This window comes from Haplochromis burtoni, unplaced genomic scaffold (assembly GCF_018398535.1).
Source record: "Haplochromis burtoni strain Fernald_Lab_line unplaced genomic scaffold, NCSU_Asbu1 Contig_89, whole genome shotgun sequence".
NCBI lineage: Eukaryota > Metazoa > Chordata > Actinopteri > Cichliformes > Cichlidae > Haplochromis > Haplochromis burtoni.
The window spans coordinates 2173334-2191587 of record NW_024582450.1 but is presented as its reverse complement, the minus strand read 5'-3'; the positions used below and the strand labels follow the sequence as shown (position 1 = coordinate 2191587).

The 18254-nt window shown below is 38.7% G+C and overlaps 3 protein-coding genes across 4 annotated transcripts; all 3 read left to right on the top strand.

The window, feature by feature from the left end:
* Nucleotides 1–132: 132 nt before the first annotated feature.
* LOC102292320 (B2 bradykinin receptor) lies at nt 133–5390 on the top strand. 2 transcript variants are annotated; one of them, XM_005942626.3, is made up of 3 exons: nt 147–282; nt 510–597; nt 2049–5390. In XM_005942626.3, exon 3 carries the CDS (start codon nt 2077–2079, stop codon nt 3067–3069), a length of 993 nt encoding a protein of 330 aa, XP_005942688.1. In that variant the 5' UTR covers nt 147–282; nt 510–597; nt 2049–2076; the 3' UTR covers nt 3070–5390. The 2 variants fall into 2 exon arrangements, with proteins under 2 accessions (XP_005942687.1, XP_005942688.1); XM_005942625.3 differs by lacking the exon at nt 510–597 and having other exon boundaries at nt 133–282; nt 2049–5388.
* Nucleotides 5391–8310: 2920 nt separating this feature from the next.
* On the top strand, nt 8311–9615 carry LOC121814822 (G-protein coupled receptor 4-like). The gene has a single exon (XM_042222587.1). The coding sequence runs from the start codon at nt 8320–8322 to the stop codon at nt 9259–9261; it is 942 nt and encodes a 313-aa protein (XP_042078521.1). The 5' UTR covers nt 8311–8319; the 3' UTR covers nt 9262–9615.
* A 349-nt stretch (nt 9616–9964) lies between these two features.
* On the top strand, nt 9965–12192 carry LOC102292840 (psychosine receptor). The gene is made up of 2 exons (XM_005942627.2): nt 9965–10046; nt 11053–12192. The coding sequence occupies exon 2, from the start codon at nt 11063–11065 to the stop codon at nt 12026–12028; it is 966 nt and encodes a 321-aa protein (XP_005942689.1). The 5' UTR covers nt 9965–10046; nt 11053–11062; the 3' UTR covers nt 12029–12192.
* The last annotated feature ends 6062 nt before the right edge of the window (nt 12193–18254 follow it).

The window sequence follows — 18254 nt, the reverse complement described above, 5'->3', positions numbered from 1 at the left end:
TATATATATATATATATAATTTCCGTTGAATTAATGACAAAATTATTTGCTGAAATGTTTATTTATTTCATTCCGGCACGTTAGGCCCTCCGTACCACAACGGTACTTAAACAGAGAAAAGGGAGGGATTGACCGAAGTGTGTGGCAGCAGCGCGAGCCATCGGTTTACTTTCCCCTCGAAGTCAGCGACAGCCACAGTCAGTAGCACAAGGTGTTGGATGTGTATAGTTGATTTTTGGGACGCTTTCTTTTTTACCTAGAGGACAGACTCTTGCGTACAAGGTATGAACAAACTTGTTTTTTACTTTTCTGTCTGTGTTTTTTTTTTCTCTTTCCTTTTTTTTTTTTTTTTTTTTTTTTTACCTTTTTTCTTCTGCAGTTTAAGGTTAAATAAATCATAACTACAACTTAACAGTGTGCATAATGTTTTATAATGAAAAGTGTTTTCTGCTTTATATCATTACTTGTGACAAATAACAAAGTTTTGAGTTAATATTCTGGCTGTGCAGGTTATGAACTCTGTCAGGTGTAACTGCAGATTCTTAACTGGATTTGTCTCAACACGTTTAGCGTTTTGAGAACCTTTAACCAAAACGAGTAAGTACGATTAAACATTTAGACTAATGCAAACACACACATATGATGACGAGTTTTTGTTTTTTGCCACTTTGTTTTGTTTTTAAGCGTTCATGCATTTCAGTTAAAATTGTTTTAAAGCTGCTCAGAAAACATACAGAAACTGTCGATGCCCCGCAGTTATACAGTGGAGGCGACATGCAGGCAAAATGTTGTTGGATTGGTGCTGATAACCGTTAATCATCCTTTTGTGCAATTGCTTTTCATATTATGCAGCGTTAAGTGACAGATATGGAAAAGTTCTGCATTCAATGTGGTTTCTGTTTTGCTGAACCGCAGTAAGTTCAAAATGTGAATACCTTTGGATTGTTATCGTTTATGTGCAAAAACAAATACAAAATACTACATAGGCGTGGGGGACAGGGGGGAGTTAGAATTAAGTACTTTTAATACAAAAAAAGTTTTAAAAGCAACAAAAACAAAGTTTCGCAACCCTTTGGAGAATTGAGTGTTTGAGTTATTGTTGGTGTTGATGATACTCAAGATATCAATTATCTGTCATTAACACCAGATTTTCATAGAAAATTGATATTCTATGAAAGATTGAGGGTTTTTTTTTATTTTTTGAGGAGGGTTTTTTTTGTTTGTTTGTTTGTTTACTATTTTAAATGTCTAGGCAAGGGGGAAAATCAGTTGATTTTTATTTATTTAGCACCAGTTTGCACAAACTGTTCCCTTAAGGTCTTTATAGTGAAAGATGAAGACTATGATAGAGAAAAACCTGACACGCATACAAGTCCCTGGGGGGAAACACTTCTTTGAGACAGGAAGAGACCTTTGGCAAACCCCGATTCAGGAAGGGCTAGCCATCTTTACTGTGAATAGTTGGGAGATGAGTGGAAAAAGAAGAGAAACAAGTGGTTCATGGGTAAGCAAAGGAAAACACAAACTATGGTAGAAAGTAGATTAAAGTTTATAAGAAATAGAAGGAAAATACGTTGTGCATCATAGTAAGTTGTCTAATTGGATGAGCCTAGAGCAACTTCAGTGTTATGCTTGGCAGTACAGTTGTGCAGTGGTAAGCTCTGCTGCTTCAAAGTACAAAGCTATTGGGTTCAAATCCAGTCGGGGACCTTTTGCATAGTGTTTCTATCCTCTCACTGGGTACTCTGGGTTCCTCCCACACTCCCTGAATTGAATAAGTGATGGCATTGTTTTTGAATTTTAGTAAGGATTTAGAGATGGTGAGAAAAGTTCATTAAATAAAAAAATAAAAAAAGATTTTCTTTCAGGAGTCACCAAAACAGGTTCTGTGCCTGAACTTGCCACAGTGTTTATTTATTAGGAACGAACTGGAAATACAGCAACAGCTTTTGCATTATGAGTTTTATTGACAATGAATTATATCGCTGTGTTCCATATAACATAGCATTTCATAATGTTTTACCTGTGTTGCTGTCCTCTCTCTGCAGCATCCGTTCCAACTCTTACTCTGTCAAGATGTCTGGAGACCAAAGTAACACAGGAGAAGACCATTGTATTCCTGAAGACAACAGCTTGGTCTTCACTCTAGTTCCACCCTACATCCTGGTCATCAGCGTGCTTGGAATCATCTTTAATGTGTTTGTGCTGATGGTTTTCTGCCTCCACAAGAAGGCCTGCACTGTGGCTGAGATATACCTCAGCAACCTGGCTGGAGCTGACCTTGCTCTGGTGTGCTGGTTGCCCTTCTGGGCTGAATATACAAGAAAGGGATTTGACTGGCCTTTCAGTGAAAGCCTGTGCAAAGTGACATCAGCTGTTATCTACATGAATGCGTTCTGTAGCATTTACTTCCTTGTTATGGTTAGCATAGATCGTTATGTGGCACTGGTGCACCCGCTTTCCCATGAGAGGATACGCCGGCCGTTTTATGCCAAACTGGGATGTCTGTTTGTGTGGGGTCTTGGCTTGGTCTTTGCTCTCCCCATATTCATCTACAGGAAGTTAGAATTCAACTCTCAGTTAAATCTTACTCACTGTTCACTTAACCTAACTTTTCCAGAGCAATATCTGGCATCTGAGGTGACAACCATAACATTCAGCTTCATCGTCCCTGTTATCATTATTTTGTTCTGCACTGTCAAAATTATTCAAACTCTGAGAAAGAGGCTAATGGAGGTTTTAAACATTCAGAAAACGGATCAGAAGGCTACCACTCTCATCCTGGCAGTTCTCCTGGCATTCCTGATCTGCTGGGTGCCATTCCACGTGACAAAGATACTAGATGTGCTCCAAAACACTGGCATTCTGAAATGTCACATCACACTGACCATCGTCCAACAGATCTCTACGTACTTTGCCTTCTTCAACAGTGTCCTTAACCCCATTCTCTACGTCTTAGTAGGGAAAACTTTCCAGAAACGAGCAAAGGAACTCTTCATGTTGTGGAACAAGACTCAAACAGCATCTTTCAGCCGACTGTCCACACGCCTGACAAGTTTTAAATTGTGATCATAGCTCAAAGTGATATGCGGGACTGCGATCTTTTGGATGTGTGCTGTGATGGTTTACCCAGTTAAATGGACAATTATTTACTCAGGCAAGGAGAAAAATGTTGTTTTTGTAATCTGAATGTTTGTTGTTTTTTGTTTAACATTGTGCATGCATTACTTTTTCTTCAGAAAGGGATATTTAGCCATAACATGTTTATTTCCTAGAGGTGATACTGAAAGGCTGTCAGTCTGACTCTGCTTGGTGTAGTGAAGTCTGAGCGTTCTTTGACCGTTTCTCCAGTTGGAACATAACTCCTGGTTTTGGCTAAGAGAAAGTAGCATGCAGAAGACAGCTGGCATGGAGGAAAGGCTAAAGATAACAAGCAAGTCGTCTGAAATGTGATTCATGCAACACTCCTGAAGTTAAAGAATGAAAATACACTGTTAGAAGAAAAGTCACAGTAGGACCTTTTTATTGTCTTGGGCTTTGTTCCATGTTTCGTCAGACTCTGACAGAGGAGTGAATAACAGGAGACATTACCTCATACCTCAAACAAGTTTTGTTTTACCAACCGTCCATGAACCCGTATTTGTTTAGATGTCACATTTTGAAAAATATAATTATAAAACTATAATTGCAAATAATTACATTTAAGGCCATATTTGAGCTTTCGTTTGTGCTAAATTTCAATGAAGTTAAAATTCAATGGCAAGTAAGGGTGTGGTTGTTCTTCAAAACCAGTGATCCAGTATAGCTTTCTCTTGACATCCTGTTGACATTTGTAGCATGACAGGATATGAGGCTCAAATTTCAAATGTGTCATTCTACTGCTCATCCTCTAATTGATATCGATTAGACACAATTTCAGATTTAATGCCATAATAACCCTGCTTCATAATTGAATAGCATTCCCACCTTTATTTTATATTGCACATGTGATAAACACAAGCTGAGATAATGAAACAAATATGCAAAAGAGACGGCAACAGTTTAACAGTGTTTATACTATTAACATAATATTTGCATGGTTAGATTTTCCACTTCACTTGTGGGCATGGTTATGTAGTTGGAGTGCTCTGTGCTGTGGCATGATGCAGATTTACTGCTACCAACTTGGAGTGTTTCAGTGATGAACTTAAAGTTCAAAGAGGGATTTTTTTTCTTTGCATTATATTAAAGTATTGTTTTTCTATTCCCATTGCATCAAAAAGAAACTCTGCGTGTATATATGTAAGGGTTTTAACCTCCTAAGACCTGAACTCTTTCATGGCATGCATTTTTAATTTCTCTTTGGGCTGATTGGGACCTGATGATTGTAAAACAAAACAAAACAAAGAATTATGTGATTTTTTTTTACCTGATTTTCATTTCTAAGAAAAATGAGATCCACATATGAGGACATTCGCTTTAAATTTTGATAGAACAGTAGCAATATGTACTCGCAAGTGGATATTGGGCCCTTGTAGAGAAAAAAAACGTAGTATTGTGGTCTAGACAACCCTAAAATGTGATGTCCACATATGTGGACGCCAGGTCCTAGGAGCTTAAATTTACAGTTTAAATACAATTAACAATGCTTTAAGTAGTTTATTTACGGTTTAAAATCACAGATCACTGCTGGACACTGAAATGCATACCTCTTTTTCACAGCACTTTTAATGTAACACTCAATATTAATCACTTGTAGACAATAAATTAATAAAACGTTCCAGACTTTTGTCCCCTGTGGTGTGGTTCTTTGTTACTTTTAATGCTTCTTTAAGCTGTCCATCACGAGTCTTACACTTTTTAAAAACAAGTCTGTATCCTCTATACTTCAGGTTCAGTGAGCTGCTAAAAGTAGCTGTTCTCAATCTGTGGCATGAGCCCCCCCTGGTGGGCCAGTGACCCACTACAAGTGAGGATGTGGACAAAAAGTATGGAATTAAAGCTTGAATAGGAAAAATTAACATTTTGCAGATTTATAAGCGGTCTGCAGTTACTTTATATCTGTGCAATGTCAAATTCTATTAGAAACCACCAAAACATTTTAAATAAAATGCACTTCCTAAATTTTACAACAGTTAAATGTCTGTGTTGCACTACATGGGACATTTAGAGCAGATCTGGCCACAAATCAGAGATGGCATGAGTTTTATACACTGGATAGCAGCAACTCCAACAAGCCTTTATTTGGTAAGCAGGAACCAGCTCTCTATGCAAGATATGTGGTTAGTGGGCTGTCTATGCCTGCTTTGTCTCAAGAGTGCACATTGCAATATCCAGAGGTGGGAAGTAACGAAGAACAAAATATTTTGTTACTGCACTTAAAATTTTCAGGAGGCTGTACTTCACTTGAGTGTTTTTTTCTGACAGCTTTTTACTTTTACTCCTTATATTTTTAAACAAATTTCTGTTCTTTCACTTTTTACATGTTCACAACAGGCTCATTACTTTTGGTTTAACAGATTTGAAGGCAGTTATTTTTAGGTCACTGTGGGACTTCGAACAGGAAACAGATTAAAGCCTAAACAGTAACACATGAAAGGCAGTCCTGTTCACCTATTAATCAACAGGGTATGTGGCACACAAAGAGATGGCACAGCACCATGACAACTGCAGGTGTCCACAAGTTGTGGTTGCAGAACTTCAGTATCCAGCTGGCCCTGCAGGGGCCAGTTCAGAGGGAACTGTGGTGAATTCAAAGTAAAGTGCGGTGTGTGACTGCTGTGTGGCTGTGGTTTCATGGTCAGAGTTAAGTTGCATTAAGTGTAGCAGAGATGAATTTGAAGTTAAGCTGATGATGCTTAGATTCAATCAATGATTTCACCTTCATGCCACCTAGAAAAAAAAAAAAAAAAAGACAGCACGTAGTGTACTGTCAGCGTAGAGAATGGAAATACAGGACAACTCATGAAACATCTGCAGACATCTTGTTGAATTCAGTTGTGTACATCCACAAACAGCAGCAGATCAGGTTATCAGAGCCTGTACACCAAGAAAATCTACTGGAGCCCACAATAGAAATTATTGTGAGTTGTGACTTCCCCCCCCCAAATTGAGCAGTTAAAGCAGATTTTAGGGCTCCCCTGCCTACCGAATCCCACAAACCTCTTCCCTACTCATTTTCCCGTTTAGAACCAAAGTCACCCTCTACAATATAGGCAACAGAAAATAAAGCTTTTTTTTTTCGTTACTTTACTGATTCAAGCAGAGTACCTTTGTTAATGTGGTGGCGCGAAGGAGGATAACCAGTTAAGGAGACCATAGGATGTTGACAACGCCACCTGGGGAGAGAGTTACACCCCAGGAAAGATTTCTATAGCCAATGTAAATGTTACACTAGCTACCAAAGCCCACAGGCTCGTTATTAATAGCAGAGGTGAGGCTGATCAATTTTACAAATCAAAATTTATTACGGAAAATACTAAAAAAACAGAACTGTAAAATCAGAAAAGTTCTTAAGGTAACAGGGCTGAGACTGCAAGACTGTTAATTAGAAGACTTTATTAACAAACAGTGATTAAAATGACCAGGCTCGCTGTCACGATGCTACCCTAGAACAATAACTGCTCAATAAAATAACTAAACAAATAGTGGAGAACGACCACTTGAGGAGGCAACCTAGAGGAGTTCCCAAGGGTGCCACCAATTACTGACCCGTATAGTTCCACTGCAAACCTCACTGTCACTCACACTGAAATCTAAATGGTGCAGTCTACCTATGCCCGGTGTGTACACTCTCACGCATCGGGGAGGGGATTCCATCTCACGTGCCTAGCCCCTCAACAAGCGGCCGCACCTCCACTAAAGCAACAAAACAAAGCATAAAACATTAAACAAATTAATAAAAGAGAAATAAAACAAACACACCCTAAGATACAGTTCTTTATAAACGCAAGATTAAAATATATCAAACAATTCCGAGTAAAAGACTATAAAGCCAGGAGTCAGTCAAGGCCAGTCCATAAGATGACAACAGGCCACAACAAGACAGAATAAAAGCGAACAAGACTGAACAAGACAGCAGCAGTATGGCACAATTCTGTAACAAAAGAGGGAAACAGTCGTCAAGTTCCACCCTTGACGACTGAGTCCCACTTAACACTCTCTAAGGGCAATACTAGAATGAGCGGCTTTCCTGAAGAAATCAAACCGCTCTGCAACGCTTAACCACTTAACGCGCTTAGCCACCTTGGATAGAAAAGACTACCAAATGCCTCCGTGCATAGTGAAGCGCAGCTGTTTCTTATAAGGCCTCTAATTATCAGCTGGGAAGGTGTGGATGTCAGTGCTGCATTCGCGGACATCACGTAAAATCCTACTCAAAATCTAATTCACTACATTAAAATTAGATTTTAGACTTAAATAAACACAGTATTCCTATTTTCTTTTTCACTTTCAGAAGTTGAATTAATCAAACAGAATCAGCATACTTTATTAATCCCTAAGGAAATTATGTGGGTTACAGTTGCTGCAGTATAAATAACAGTAACAGAAACAGACTACACTATTTAACAATAGCATATGTTACACATTTAAGACATTTAAGCAATAGCCCAATATACACAGATCACTCAATAATAAATATCAAGGATTGACAGAGTTGATTATAAATAAATATCAAGAACGTCAACAGGAATATTACAGAGTAGAAAAGAGCGTGTGCAAAAAGGATGTAACTGTTGCAGTGTTTACACTGTATCAGATGGAGGAGTTTTACAGGAAGATGGCCACGGGAATACTTTCCTGTGTCGTTCAGTGGGCCTTTTTAGTATTTTAATTAGTGTTTTAATCTTTACTGGAGTATTTTTTTAACACTTGTATCCGTACTTCCACTAATGTACAGAATGTCTATACTTTCCCCATCAATGGCCATATTCCACTTGAATCCTCTGAGCTACACTGGCAGAACGCCATGACATGCAAATATATGCTGTTCCTGGAAAGTTATACAAATGTGTATAGAATGGGGACACTCTAATAAAGTAAACAATACGTTTTGGCACATTTAGAACAGTCCCACGGTTTAAAAAACACAAACATATACTTGTGAAGTGTTTTCTAATTCTGTTGCATTTGTGGGATTTTACATTCACCTGTACTCAGACACGGAATTAAGAAACTTGATGAGCACATTTTGCTTAGTACTATAAAAACAGGACAGCTTCCGTAAATCATCAAACACTGTTTTTATTTTGAGCACAACAACACTTCCCCATTATTTGCATTTTCAGATCTCGAATCGAATGAGCTTCCCATTCGGGCTTCAGTCACCGCTGTGTCAGGATGGACTCGACGATCACCAACAACACAAACTCATGCACGGCTAACTCCTCGGTGCAGAGGTACATGTATCCAACGGCGTACTCTCTTTTTTTTAGTGTGGGCTTTCCAGCCAACTGCCTGTCTCTGTATGTGGCCTGGATGCTGATGAAGAAGGGGAACAGCATGGCAGTCTATCTTGTCAGCCTGTGCATTTCTGACCTACTATACACAGTCACTCTGCCTATTTGGATAGTACAGGCCATGGGGCAACACATAGGTGACGAACTTTGCAACCTCATGGCTGTAATCATGTACAACAGCTTTTTTGTTGGTTCTGGTCTCCTTTGCTGCATCTGTGCTGATCGCTATCTGGCAGTGGTCTACCCACTCCACTTTAACTGGATCAGGGAGGTGAGGACAGCAGTGCTTGTGAGTATAGCTGTCTGGGCTTTGGAGATTGCCATCCACATTGTCTTACTTCACCACATGGGGGCGCTGCAAGCTTCAAGATACTTGTGTGATCAGCAGATACCCATGACACAAGAAGATGCCGCTGTTGCCCTTACAAGGTTCGCCTTGAGTTTCTTGGTTCCTACCTTCATCATGACTTTTTGCTATCATAACATCATGCGCTCTATCAAATGTAACACCTCCATCCAAGTGGAAGAGCGCAGGAAAGTGGGATGGCTGTTATTGCTACTCCTTCTAACCTACATAGTGTCTTTTATGCCCTACCAGTTGGTCATGCTGCTCAGGGCTATACTGGAGCCTGGGTCCTGCGTCTGGGCAACTAGGCTCAAAAGTGCATTCATGGTCACAGTTGCCACCACAACGCTAAACAGTACACTGGATCCTATAATATACTGTCTAATCAATGAGAGCGCAAAGACAGAGATTAAGAAAACTGCACAAAATGTGAGGTGGCTTTTTATGCGTGGAAAGCACAGTGAAAGCTCTGTTTGAATGATTTCTTTCCCCTTCTTTCAACATAAAATGTAAATATAATGAAAATCTAATTATTATTTGGGGCTGTGCAACCTATATGTAACCTACATGTGATCTAAGTTTAGGCATATTAATTATTTTTTTTATTTCTTCTGTATATTTGTCTTTAATGTGATGTTTAATTTTAACTGTGCTTTGTGTAATTTGAAATATTTGGCTGTGGTGTTAATAGTTTCATTGTGATCCAGTGTTCAGTATTATTGTGTATCACTGCACTTGAATATTTGAGTGTATTTTTGCACAAAGAGAAGCACACTGTGGAATTTTCCTACTAACCACTTGTATTTATAACACTTGACAGCTATTCATGCTTCCATGAGATACTAATAAAAAAAAGCATCTGTTCTTTTAGAGCGTGCAGTCATTGAAACAAAACCATAAAGACATATCTGCGCTGTTCAAACAACGAGCTGAAAAGACATCTATCACTTTATGGGACGATTATTGGCATCACCTCTACCTGAGTTCATGTCTGTTGACACGCCAAACAGAGACACACACTTTCATATGGGCTTAAATTAAAATCACCTGGTCCTGTAGTTTGTTTTGTCATATCCTGTCACCCAGTAAATGATACAGTTGTTAAGGATAAAATGCAGCAGCTGCTGACCCTTCCTCTTCTTTCTAGCAGATTGATTAAGCGGTGAAGACGAAGAAACAGAATACGTCAGCCTTTCATCTGTTTTATTGGTTTTATTCTAAGAATTTATAGAAATTTGAGTGGAAATACAACTTGATACAGAGTAAGTACTTTGTTAATATGACTTTATGGTTTAAAGGAATACTATAAAAAAAAAACTTTAACAAGCCCCTATCAAATAATTCCATTGCAATAAAAATGTGACCGTAGGATTTTCTATCATGTTGCAATATAACTGAGAATTTAGAGTACTTAGGAAAAGTTGTATTTGCAACTTTTCACATGTTTTTCGTGGTAGACAATATCAGGAAATGTAACTGTGAGGAAAAGTGAAACACAGTGCCAGTGTAGCAAGCTTGTTCATTTTCATAATTTGCTGAAATAGCACACAACCAAAGCCTAAACAAATCTTGTAAAAATGACAGGAAATTGTTTTACAGTAAGGTATATGGTGAAACGTGATAACAGGGAAACAGACACGAATGAGTTTGTTACAGGGGAATTGACATAGGGAAAAAAAAACTCTAAAGCAACCAGGAACTGAGAACAAGACTAAACGGGAAAATATATATAGAACAATATAAACAAAAATAAATGGTTACTAAGGAAAAAGTGGGGTCGGGGGAAATAAAGCAAACTAAGAGCGAACAGAAAATATTCAAATATAACTAAAAACTCCATGAACTCAAAACACTGGGTGAACAACCCAATGCTGCAAAAGCGAGGCTATTGTAACAATTTAATTGCACTTGCATAAGGTTGACTCACACTCATGCTGAATGTCAAATCAATCCGCACAATTGAAACACTCTGCCTTTTAATCTTAAACTACCAAAACAAAAGGGCTTACACTCAACAGCATCTTTCAACTATTCTTTCTAAGTAGTAAATTTTCCTCTTTTTAAAAAAATAGTGCATAGGTAGAGTTCTCCATTTTCACATTCCATTGATAATTTGTAGTTCCCAGTGGTGTCAGACTTGCCAACTTTAAAAAGTCCTTTCATGAGTTGAGATGTAGTCATGTGGCAGGTCTGGGAACTTGGTAGAGACTCTTACAGGTATTGTGTATTTACATCCATTCATGTATTGCTTCCTTATTTTTCTACAAGGTGTAAGCATATGAACACAACCTCTACAATGGAAAACTCAACCTTGACCAGTAATCATTCAGAATGTAACCTGGTCGACGACGCAGCCGGGAGAAGTTCATTTCTGTTGTTCTACATGGCTGTCGTCGCCATCGCCATCCCTTCCAACACCTTCTTCCTCTACGTATCCTGGCAGCACATTAGAAGGAGGAACGAGCTCGGTGTGTATCTGTTCAGTCTGGCTCTGAGTGACCTAACCTTCACTGTTTGTTTTATTCTCTGGTTGGACTTCCTGTGGCGAGGAGTTTGGATCCATGGGCGTTATGTTTGTGTGATGTCCATATACATTCTCTTCACCAACTTCTACACCAGCGAAGCTCTCCTCTGCTGCATTGCAGTTGACCGCTACTTAGCAGTGGTTCACCCATTAAAGTGCAGATGGTGGAGGAAAGTTAGCACTGCAGCAGCAGTCACTGTTACCATTTGGTTGTTGGTGGTCTGTTTCAACACCAGCACCATCTCCTGGGAGGACTCATACCATGAAAAGAAAAACTTTTCAGTGTGCTTTGACATTTTTAGTCCACTGTCAGCGACTCTCCTCCGGGCTAATGTAATGCGCTTCTTTCTGGGGTTTATTATTCCAGTTCTCCTAGTGTTCTTTTCCACCTGGAGGATTTGCACAGCTGTAAAATCCAATCAGGCCACTGACAAGCAGGAACAAAAGCAGATTTTAAAGCTATTAACATTGGTTCTTCTTGGCCTTTTGTTCTGCTTCGGACCTATTCATGTCATGATGCTTCTTCGCATACTGGTTAATGACTGCAGGAACATTGCATGGATCCTCTATCCCTACAAGATCAGCGTTGCCCTATCAAGCCTTAACTGTCTTGCCGACCCACTGCTTTACTGCTTCATTACTAGCACAGGACAGGCATGTGCCAGTCAGATTGTCCTCTTTTTGCAGGAAAAGAAGAGAGGAATTCTGTTACCTATTTAACCATAGGGATTGAGGCATATAAAACTTTTTGTCAGTAAGGTTATGCAAAAAAATACCAGCAGAATTTCACTGAACTTTGTGGATTGGTGGAGCATGGCCAAAAATAACAAAAAAGGCATTCAGAGAGCACATCTTTTGCAGAGTTCAGTGCAGTTTTGCAGTTTTAGAGGAAATGATCAGGAGCTTTTTTTTTATTATCCTATAACTTATATTTCAGAAAACTGATGAAATGTTTGCTCTTTACTTTAATAAAGCTCAGTGACTACTCAGTGCAAATGGTTACATTGTTTTGATCGCACCTTCTGATTTTCATTAAAATCATAAAAATCCTTAGCAGTGAATTACTACTTCCGTGAGTGGACAACAAGACTGGAAAAGAGATATTTAAATGCCTGTGCTTATTTGCAACTGTTGATCTGATTTTGTCTCTTATCAGCGAGTTACTGGTCGGAGTGGTTTCATTTCAGCTTTTTAGTCACGTTGTTTGTATTTTCTGTCAGACAACTGTCTGGGTCAGGTGCCATGTGGAAAGAACATTTGCATTTAACAAACCAAAAAAAATTTGCTCTTTCCATCACCACGCACACAACATTATGATCTAAAATGATTCTTTTTCAAATAATGCACTTTTCTCAATTGTCAGAGTGAATGATATATTCATGTTTGCACTCTTAAACTTTAACTGAAAGCACTGTAAATAAAAGAACTTTGTGAAATATTTGTCAGTGTTTGTTCTCTTAGCATCCTAGTCTCTGGCAGATTTGCTGGTATCCATATGGGAGTTGAGTCATCTTAATGTGAGCATGAAAACTTAGAAAGAAAAAAGAAGAAGTGCAGCTCCCCCAAATGACCGCTTGAGTTCTTAACCAACAGTGAGTCGGTATCCATGGACTTCCATTTTAAGAGATAAGCTTTGCAGCACTGTGCTTTTTGGAGAATTTGCACTGTTGTTATCTCACAAATAATTTGGATTGATATGCAGTTCATTGTCCTGACAGCTCATCCAAGAAGTCTGTGCTCATGTGTTGGTGAGTGAAATTCTCCTATTTTACTTGTGTGTTTCAGAAAACTTCAGAAAAACAAGATTGTGATGGTGATAATCCACATGTCCACAGACAAATCTTAAAATAAAATAAAAAAACGATGGTAAGTGTTGTTCAAAAGAAAGAAAAGAAAATTATAAAAACTCAAAGGTGCTCGATGGGAAGGCTTTGCTTTTTTTCCCCACATGTATTTAAAGTGACACACTCCTCAGGTTGCTGTTACACAACAACAAAGGCTGGAAAGTGCATGTGCTCCACCTGAGTGTTCTTTTTGCCTCTTTTTTTCCATCCAGACTATCAGATAAGCATCGCCTATCACTGAATAGCCTTCACCTTCAGTTCCCCTTGACTCTGTAACAGACTGGCATCTTTATAAGTAAAGTAAGCACATCAGAGAAGACAAGTACCTCTGGATCAATAGGTTTTGTTAGTGAAGCCCTTCCTCTGCCTGGATGTTGGCAGCGTTTCAGCAGTGGCACGTGTCAGACAGCCTGCTCTCTCAGGAATGATGGATGAATGAGGCAGTAAATTGCACTGGTGGTCTGACTGTACAAAAATGTAACAGGATGAAGCAGTGCAAACTGAGATATGGTGCTGCAATGAAGACCACTGACAGCTTGGCTTAAATTGCTCCCATTATGTGAGGGTCCACCTTACTGCCATTTGGAAAGCTAGCATTGAATCAGTGTGTCAGGAAGTATAACTACACTTTGACCAATCCTAGCGCTGGAAGCTGTGGCTTGCAGGTGTACTATGGGAGTACTCAGGGTAATATATACATGTACATGCACTCTATCCTATTCTATTCTGAGATAGGTCTCCTTTTTTCGTGGTTACTCTTTTTCTTGGTACTTATTTAGACCATTAATTAGTAAAATCAGTTACCCCTAATTAGTCCATCTTTCTCAGACACATTTTCTTCAAAGCTACAGAAATAAAATTGAACTGAAATGAATTTTTCACTTAAAAATGTGACCTCACTCTCAGTTTGATATGAGCCCCCGTGACATGACCTCACAGACTCGTGCTCCATTAGCTGTTTTTTCAAGCAGAAGAATTTTATTTATTTTTTTGGTCTGTGTCTTGTGCTTTCTAACAAATAAATTTCTGTACTGCTTGATTGATGTCAGCTGACATTATAGTCAGTGACAGGAAAAAGAAAGAACTCATTACGGACAAAGAGCCTGTGGCCACCTGACAAACCCTGGAGTTGTTGTTTTGTTTTTTTAGATATTTCTTTTGGCACTATTGGCTTAGACAGCTCACGCAGTGTCACTTAAACCCATCATATACACTCACCAGACACTTTATTAGGTACACCTGTTCAATTGCTTATTAATCTAGTCATCATTAATCTAAACAGCCAATCACATTGCAACATCTCAGTGCATTTAGGCATTTAGACACAGTCAAGACAACCTGCTGAAGTTCACACTGAGCATCTGGACAGTAGATCATATATGTGGCTTTGAATGTGATAAGGTTGTTGGTGTCAGGTGGGCTGATGTGAGAAATTCAAACCTCCTTATCTACTGTGTTTCCCTGCACAACCATCACTCAGGTTCATAGAAGATCTGAAAAAAATAGCAAAAGCCATTTTCACCTAGAAAATGAAAATGGCTTCTTGTTGTCAAAGGACAGTCAAACAGCTTCTACCTGACCTGAAAATGACACCAACTCAAATATCCACTTGTTACAACCAAACTATACAGAGGAGCTTCTTTAAATGCACAGCGTGTGAACTCTTGAAGCAGATGGGCTACAGCAGCAGAAGACCACACTGGGTACCTCTCCTGTCAGCTAAGAACAAAAAACTGAGGCTTTCCAAAACTAGACATCAGAAGAGAGGGCAAATGTTTCCAGCTCTGATGAGTCTTGATGTCTGCTACAATGTTCAAATGATACTATCAAAATGTAGCGTAAACTAGAAGAAAGCATACATTGATCCGACCTTGGATCAGCTGCTCAGGCTGGTGGTGTTGGTGCAATGTTGTCAGATTTTGGCCCTCTTAATACAAGCTGAGCACCAATTATACCCCACAGCCTACCCGAGTATTTTTGCTGACCGTGCCTATTTCTTTATTACCACAGTGTGCCCATCACGGGCACACTCATCTCAAACTGATTTCTTGAATTGTCTCCACACATGTTTGGACCATAAACTGAGGAATGATTCCATTACCTTGTTGAATCTATGCCATGAAGACAGAAGCTCTGAAGGCAAAGAAGGGTCCACCCCAGTACTAGCAAGGTGTACCTGTAAGTAACCACAGAGTGTAGCTATCTCTGTGATGCACCTTTTTTCCTTGACTTGTATAAATGACATCATATTACACTTTACTTCATTATTTCAGTTGTCAAGCAAGTCGTTATGCAGGTTTCACATCTCTCTCCTGTGATATTTTATGTCAAGCTTGCTCTGCTCCTCTAGGCCCTGTCTGACACTCCCTCCAACATTTCTTCTGTGTTATCCTTCCTGTCGCTTTTAGCACTTTCACACTTGTCTCTTCCTCACAAGTATTTGTTTTGAAAACAACCCCACAAAGCCTGGAGGCAAGATATAATCACATGTCCAAGTAGGGGAAAGAACCTATGAGTACTGTAGTGGAGTCCTCTTTATGTTTAATGTATTTGATGAAATTCTGTCACAGGTGACAGGTTTCTTTCCTTGAAGTGAAACTTTGTTTGTATGCACTACATATTTGATATATGAGCAACATATGAAATATGTATCAAATAGTAGTTTTTGTTAGGTTAGGGTTTTTTGTCTTGTATGAAAGCGTGTTAGAAGAAACAACCAGCAATTCAAATGTCGGAAAATTTGCATATTCCTTTAGCTGGTATTGGTTACTCACTGTGATAAATTTAGTGCTTTAAATTTGAATGAATTGCTTTTTGGGAATTAAATTCTGCATATCATTTTCAAGTCAAAAACCATGGCATTGTTTTGGACCATTATCTCAGGTTGCCATAGCTGCTTTCTATCACTTAAAAATATATCAAAAGTTAGATAAGTCTACTGTAATAGTAACTATGAGAAATTGTTCCGTGTATTTATATTAAGTAAGTTACACTACTGTAAAGGTCTATTTGCAGGATTATCCAAAACTTCAAAGAATTCTGCATGCTGCAGCCAGAATCATGACACATACACAGTCATTTCCACATTACCCCAGTATTGAAGTCACTTGATAGGCTCCCAGTTCAATACAGATCACACATCTCTGACTCTCTCAGTGTCTATAACCAATCAGGCCTCTCAGGTCATCAGGTGCCGTTCCCAAATTTAAATTGTGCTGAGGGTGTGTGTGAATGTTCAGTGGTGGTTTACTTCTTTTTAAAGTTTTATTTCGCTGTTTTCACTTCACTACATTTTTTTTGTTTGTTTTTATCTTCTGGTTTAATCACACTGAGTTCAAGTAAAATGAAATTTGCTCATCAATGCAGCATTTAAATTAGGAGACAGAGTGCACTTACACCAACATGGACTTGAGGATCCGTCTAGCTGGCATTTCAGTTAAAATTAGCCAGTTATTGTCACCTAAAATAATTTCTCTAATCTGTAAACATTTTTATTTCATAACGTGGAGAGCATTATTATAGCGTCAGGGTCAATGGACTCCCGTTTTAAAAGCTTTGTAGCATTGTGCTTTTTGGAGAGTTTGTACTGCAGTTATCTCACAAATAATTTGGCATGATGTGCAGTTCATTGTCCTGACAGCTCATCCAGGAAGTCTGTGCTCATGGTGGGTGAAATTCTCCTACTTCACTTGTGTGTTACTAATTAGCATTTATCAGTGCCTGTGCATTGCACCTGGTCTACAGATAATGTAGCACAAGATGTAGTACGCTGCCATCATGTGGTGATAATATTCTCACACATCACTATCGGGAATTTTTCTATTTGCTAGTCCAAATGTCAGACCAGAAATAGAAGGCTAAATACACTGTACTGTAAGCTTTTCTAAAAAGTTATTATTACAATTTAGGCTGTGTTAGCTATAGTAATGTGACTTCTATGTCATGCAATTTCTTTTCTGCAGTGTTGTTTGTATCTTCTCACTCATGCTGTTGGGAAATTACCAAAAATGTCATAGATATTCCAACCATTCTGAATAATGAACATGAGGCAGGCCTGTCTCTGTCACATAGTTTGGGCTAAATTTTAAGTTGGAGAAAAGCCGCAGTCTAGACTGCAGATTCTTTTTGTAAATGACTGTAAAGATATGATACATAAATAGAAATAAATAAAAAGTGTTGACCTCCACTGATGCTTTCATTGTGAGTCATTCATGGTCATTTTAAACATCTGCAAACGGGAAGGAAACTGAGCAGATTTCTCCATTATAATCCATCTTCTGGATCTGTTTACAACAGTGTGTGAATTTATTTCAGACCCGCTATCCTCCCATTGATTACCCTTGCTAAGATAAGGATGTGTGCCCACGCATGTTATTGGCCGCTTTGGATTGGATACGCATGCTCTCATGGACATTCATACACGCACTAACGCTGATGGATGACATCAGTCACAGTCTCCTTAAATGTCATTGTGCATGAGGGAAAACTGAAGCCATAAGAAATGCTTTTGGCATGAGGGAAGGTTTAAAAGCTTGGATGTTCATTAGTCCCACTCATTAATGTTTGCAGCATCAAAAACAAACAACACATTTGTGTGTGCAAATTCAATTTAACCTTCAATGAATTTAACCCTGACTGCACCATCTAGTGGCCATTATAGGGGGAGCAGAACAGGAAATGAGGTGTAGTAGTTTACAGAGTCACAAGCTTGGCAAAGGTATATCATTTAACCATGGTATTTACTCTTAACTCTTAATTATGCAGCATCATGACTGTTTGACTCTGAGGGATAAAAATGATAAATCACATATCAGTTCAATAGACATCAAAGTCAAACATCCCCACAACCTTATTCTTACTTACCTTTAGGACCATTTACACAAAGGAGGCCTTTGGGTGAAGCCAGATTTAAGAATCCACTCATCATGATGCCCCAACTGCGAGATTTAGAAGTATACTGTCAGTAGATGTAAGCATCACGCTAAGAACGTTTACTTATTTATTTAAGTTTGGGGGAAACTGTTTGTTTGTTTGTTTGTTTGTTTGTTTGTTTGTTTGTTTGTTTGTTTGTTTGTTTGTTTGTTTGTTTGTTTGTTTGTTTG

Coding starts and splice junctions, on each gene's coding strand:
- LOC102292320 (XM_005942626.3), top strand. CDS start 2,077: ATGTCTGGAGACCAAAGTAACACAGGAGAAGACCATTGTATTCCTGAA.
- LOC102292840 (XM_005942627.2), top strand. CDS start 11,063: ATGAACACAACCTCTACAATGGAAAACTCAACCTTGACCAGTAATCAT.
- LOC121814822 (XM_042222587.1), top strand. CDS start 8,320: ATGGACTCGACGATCACCAACAACACAAACTCATGCACGGCTAACTCC.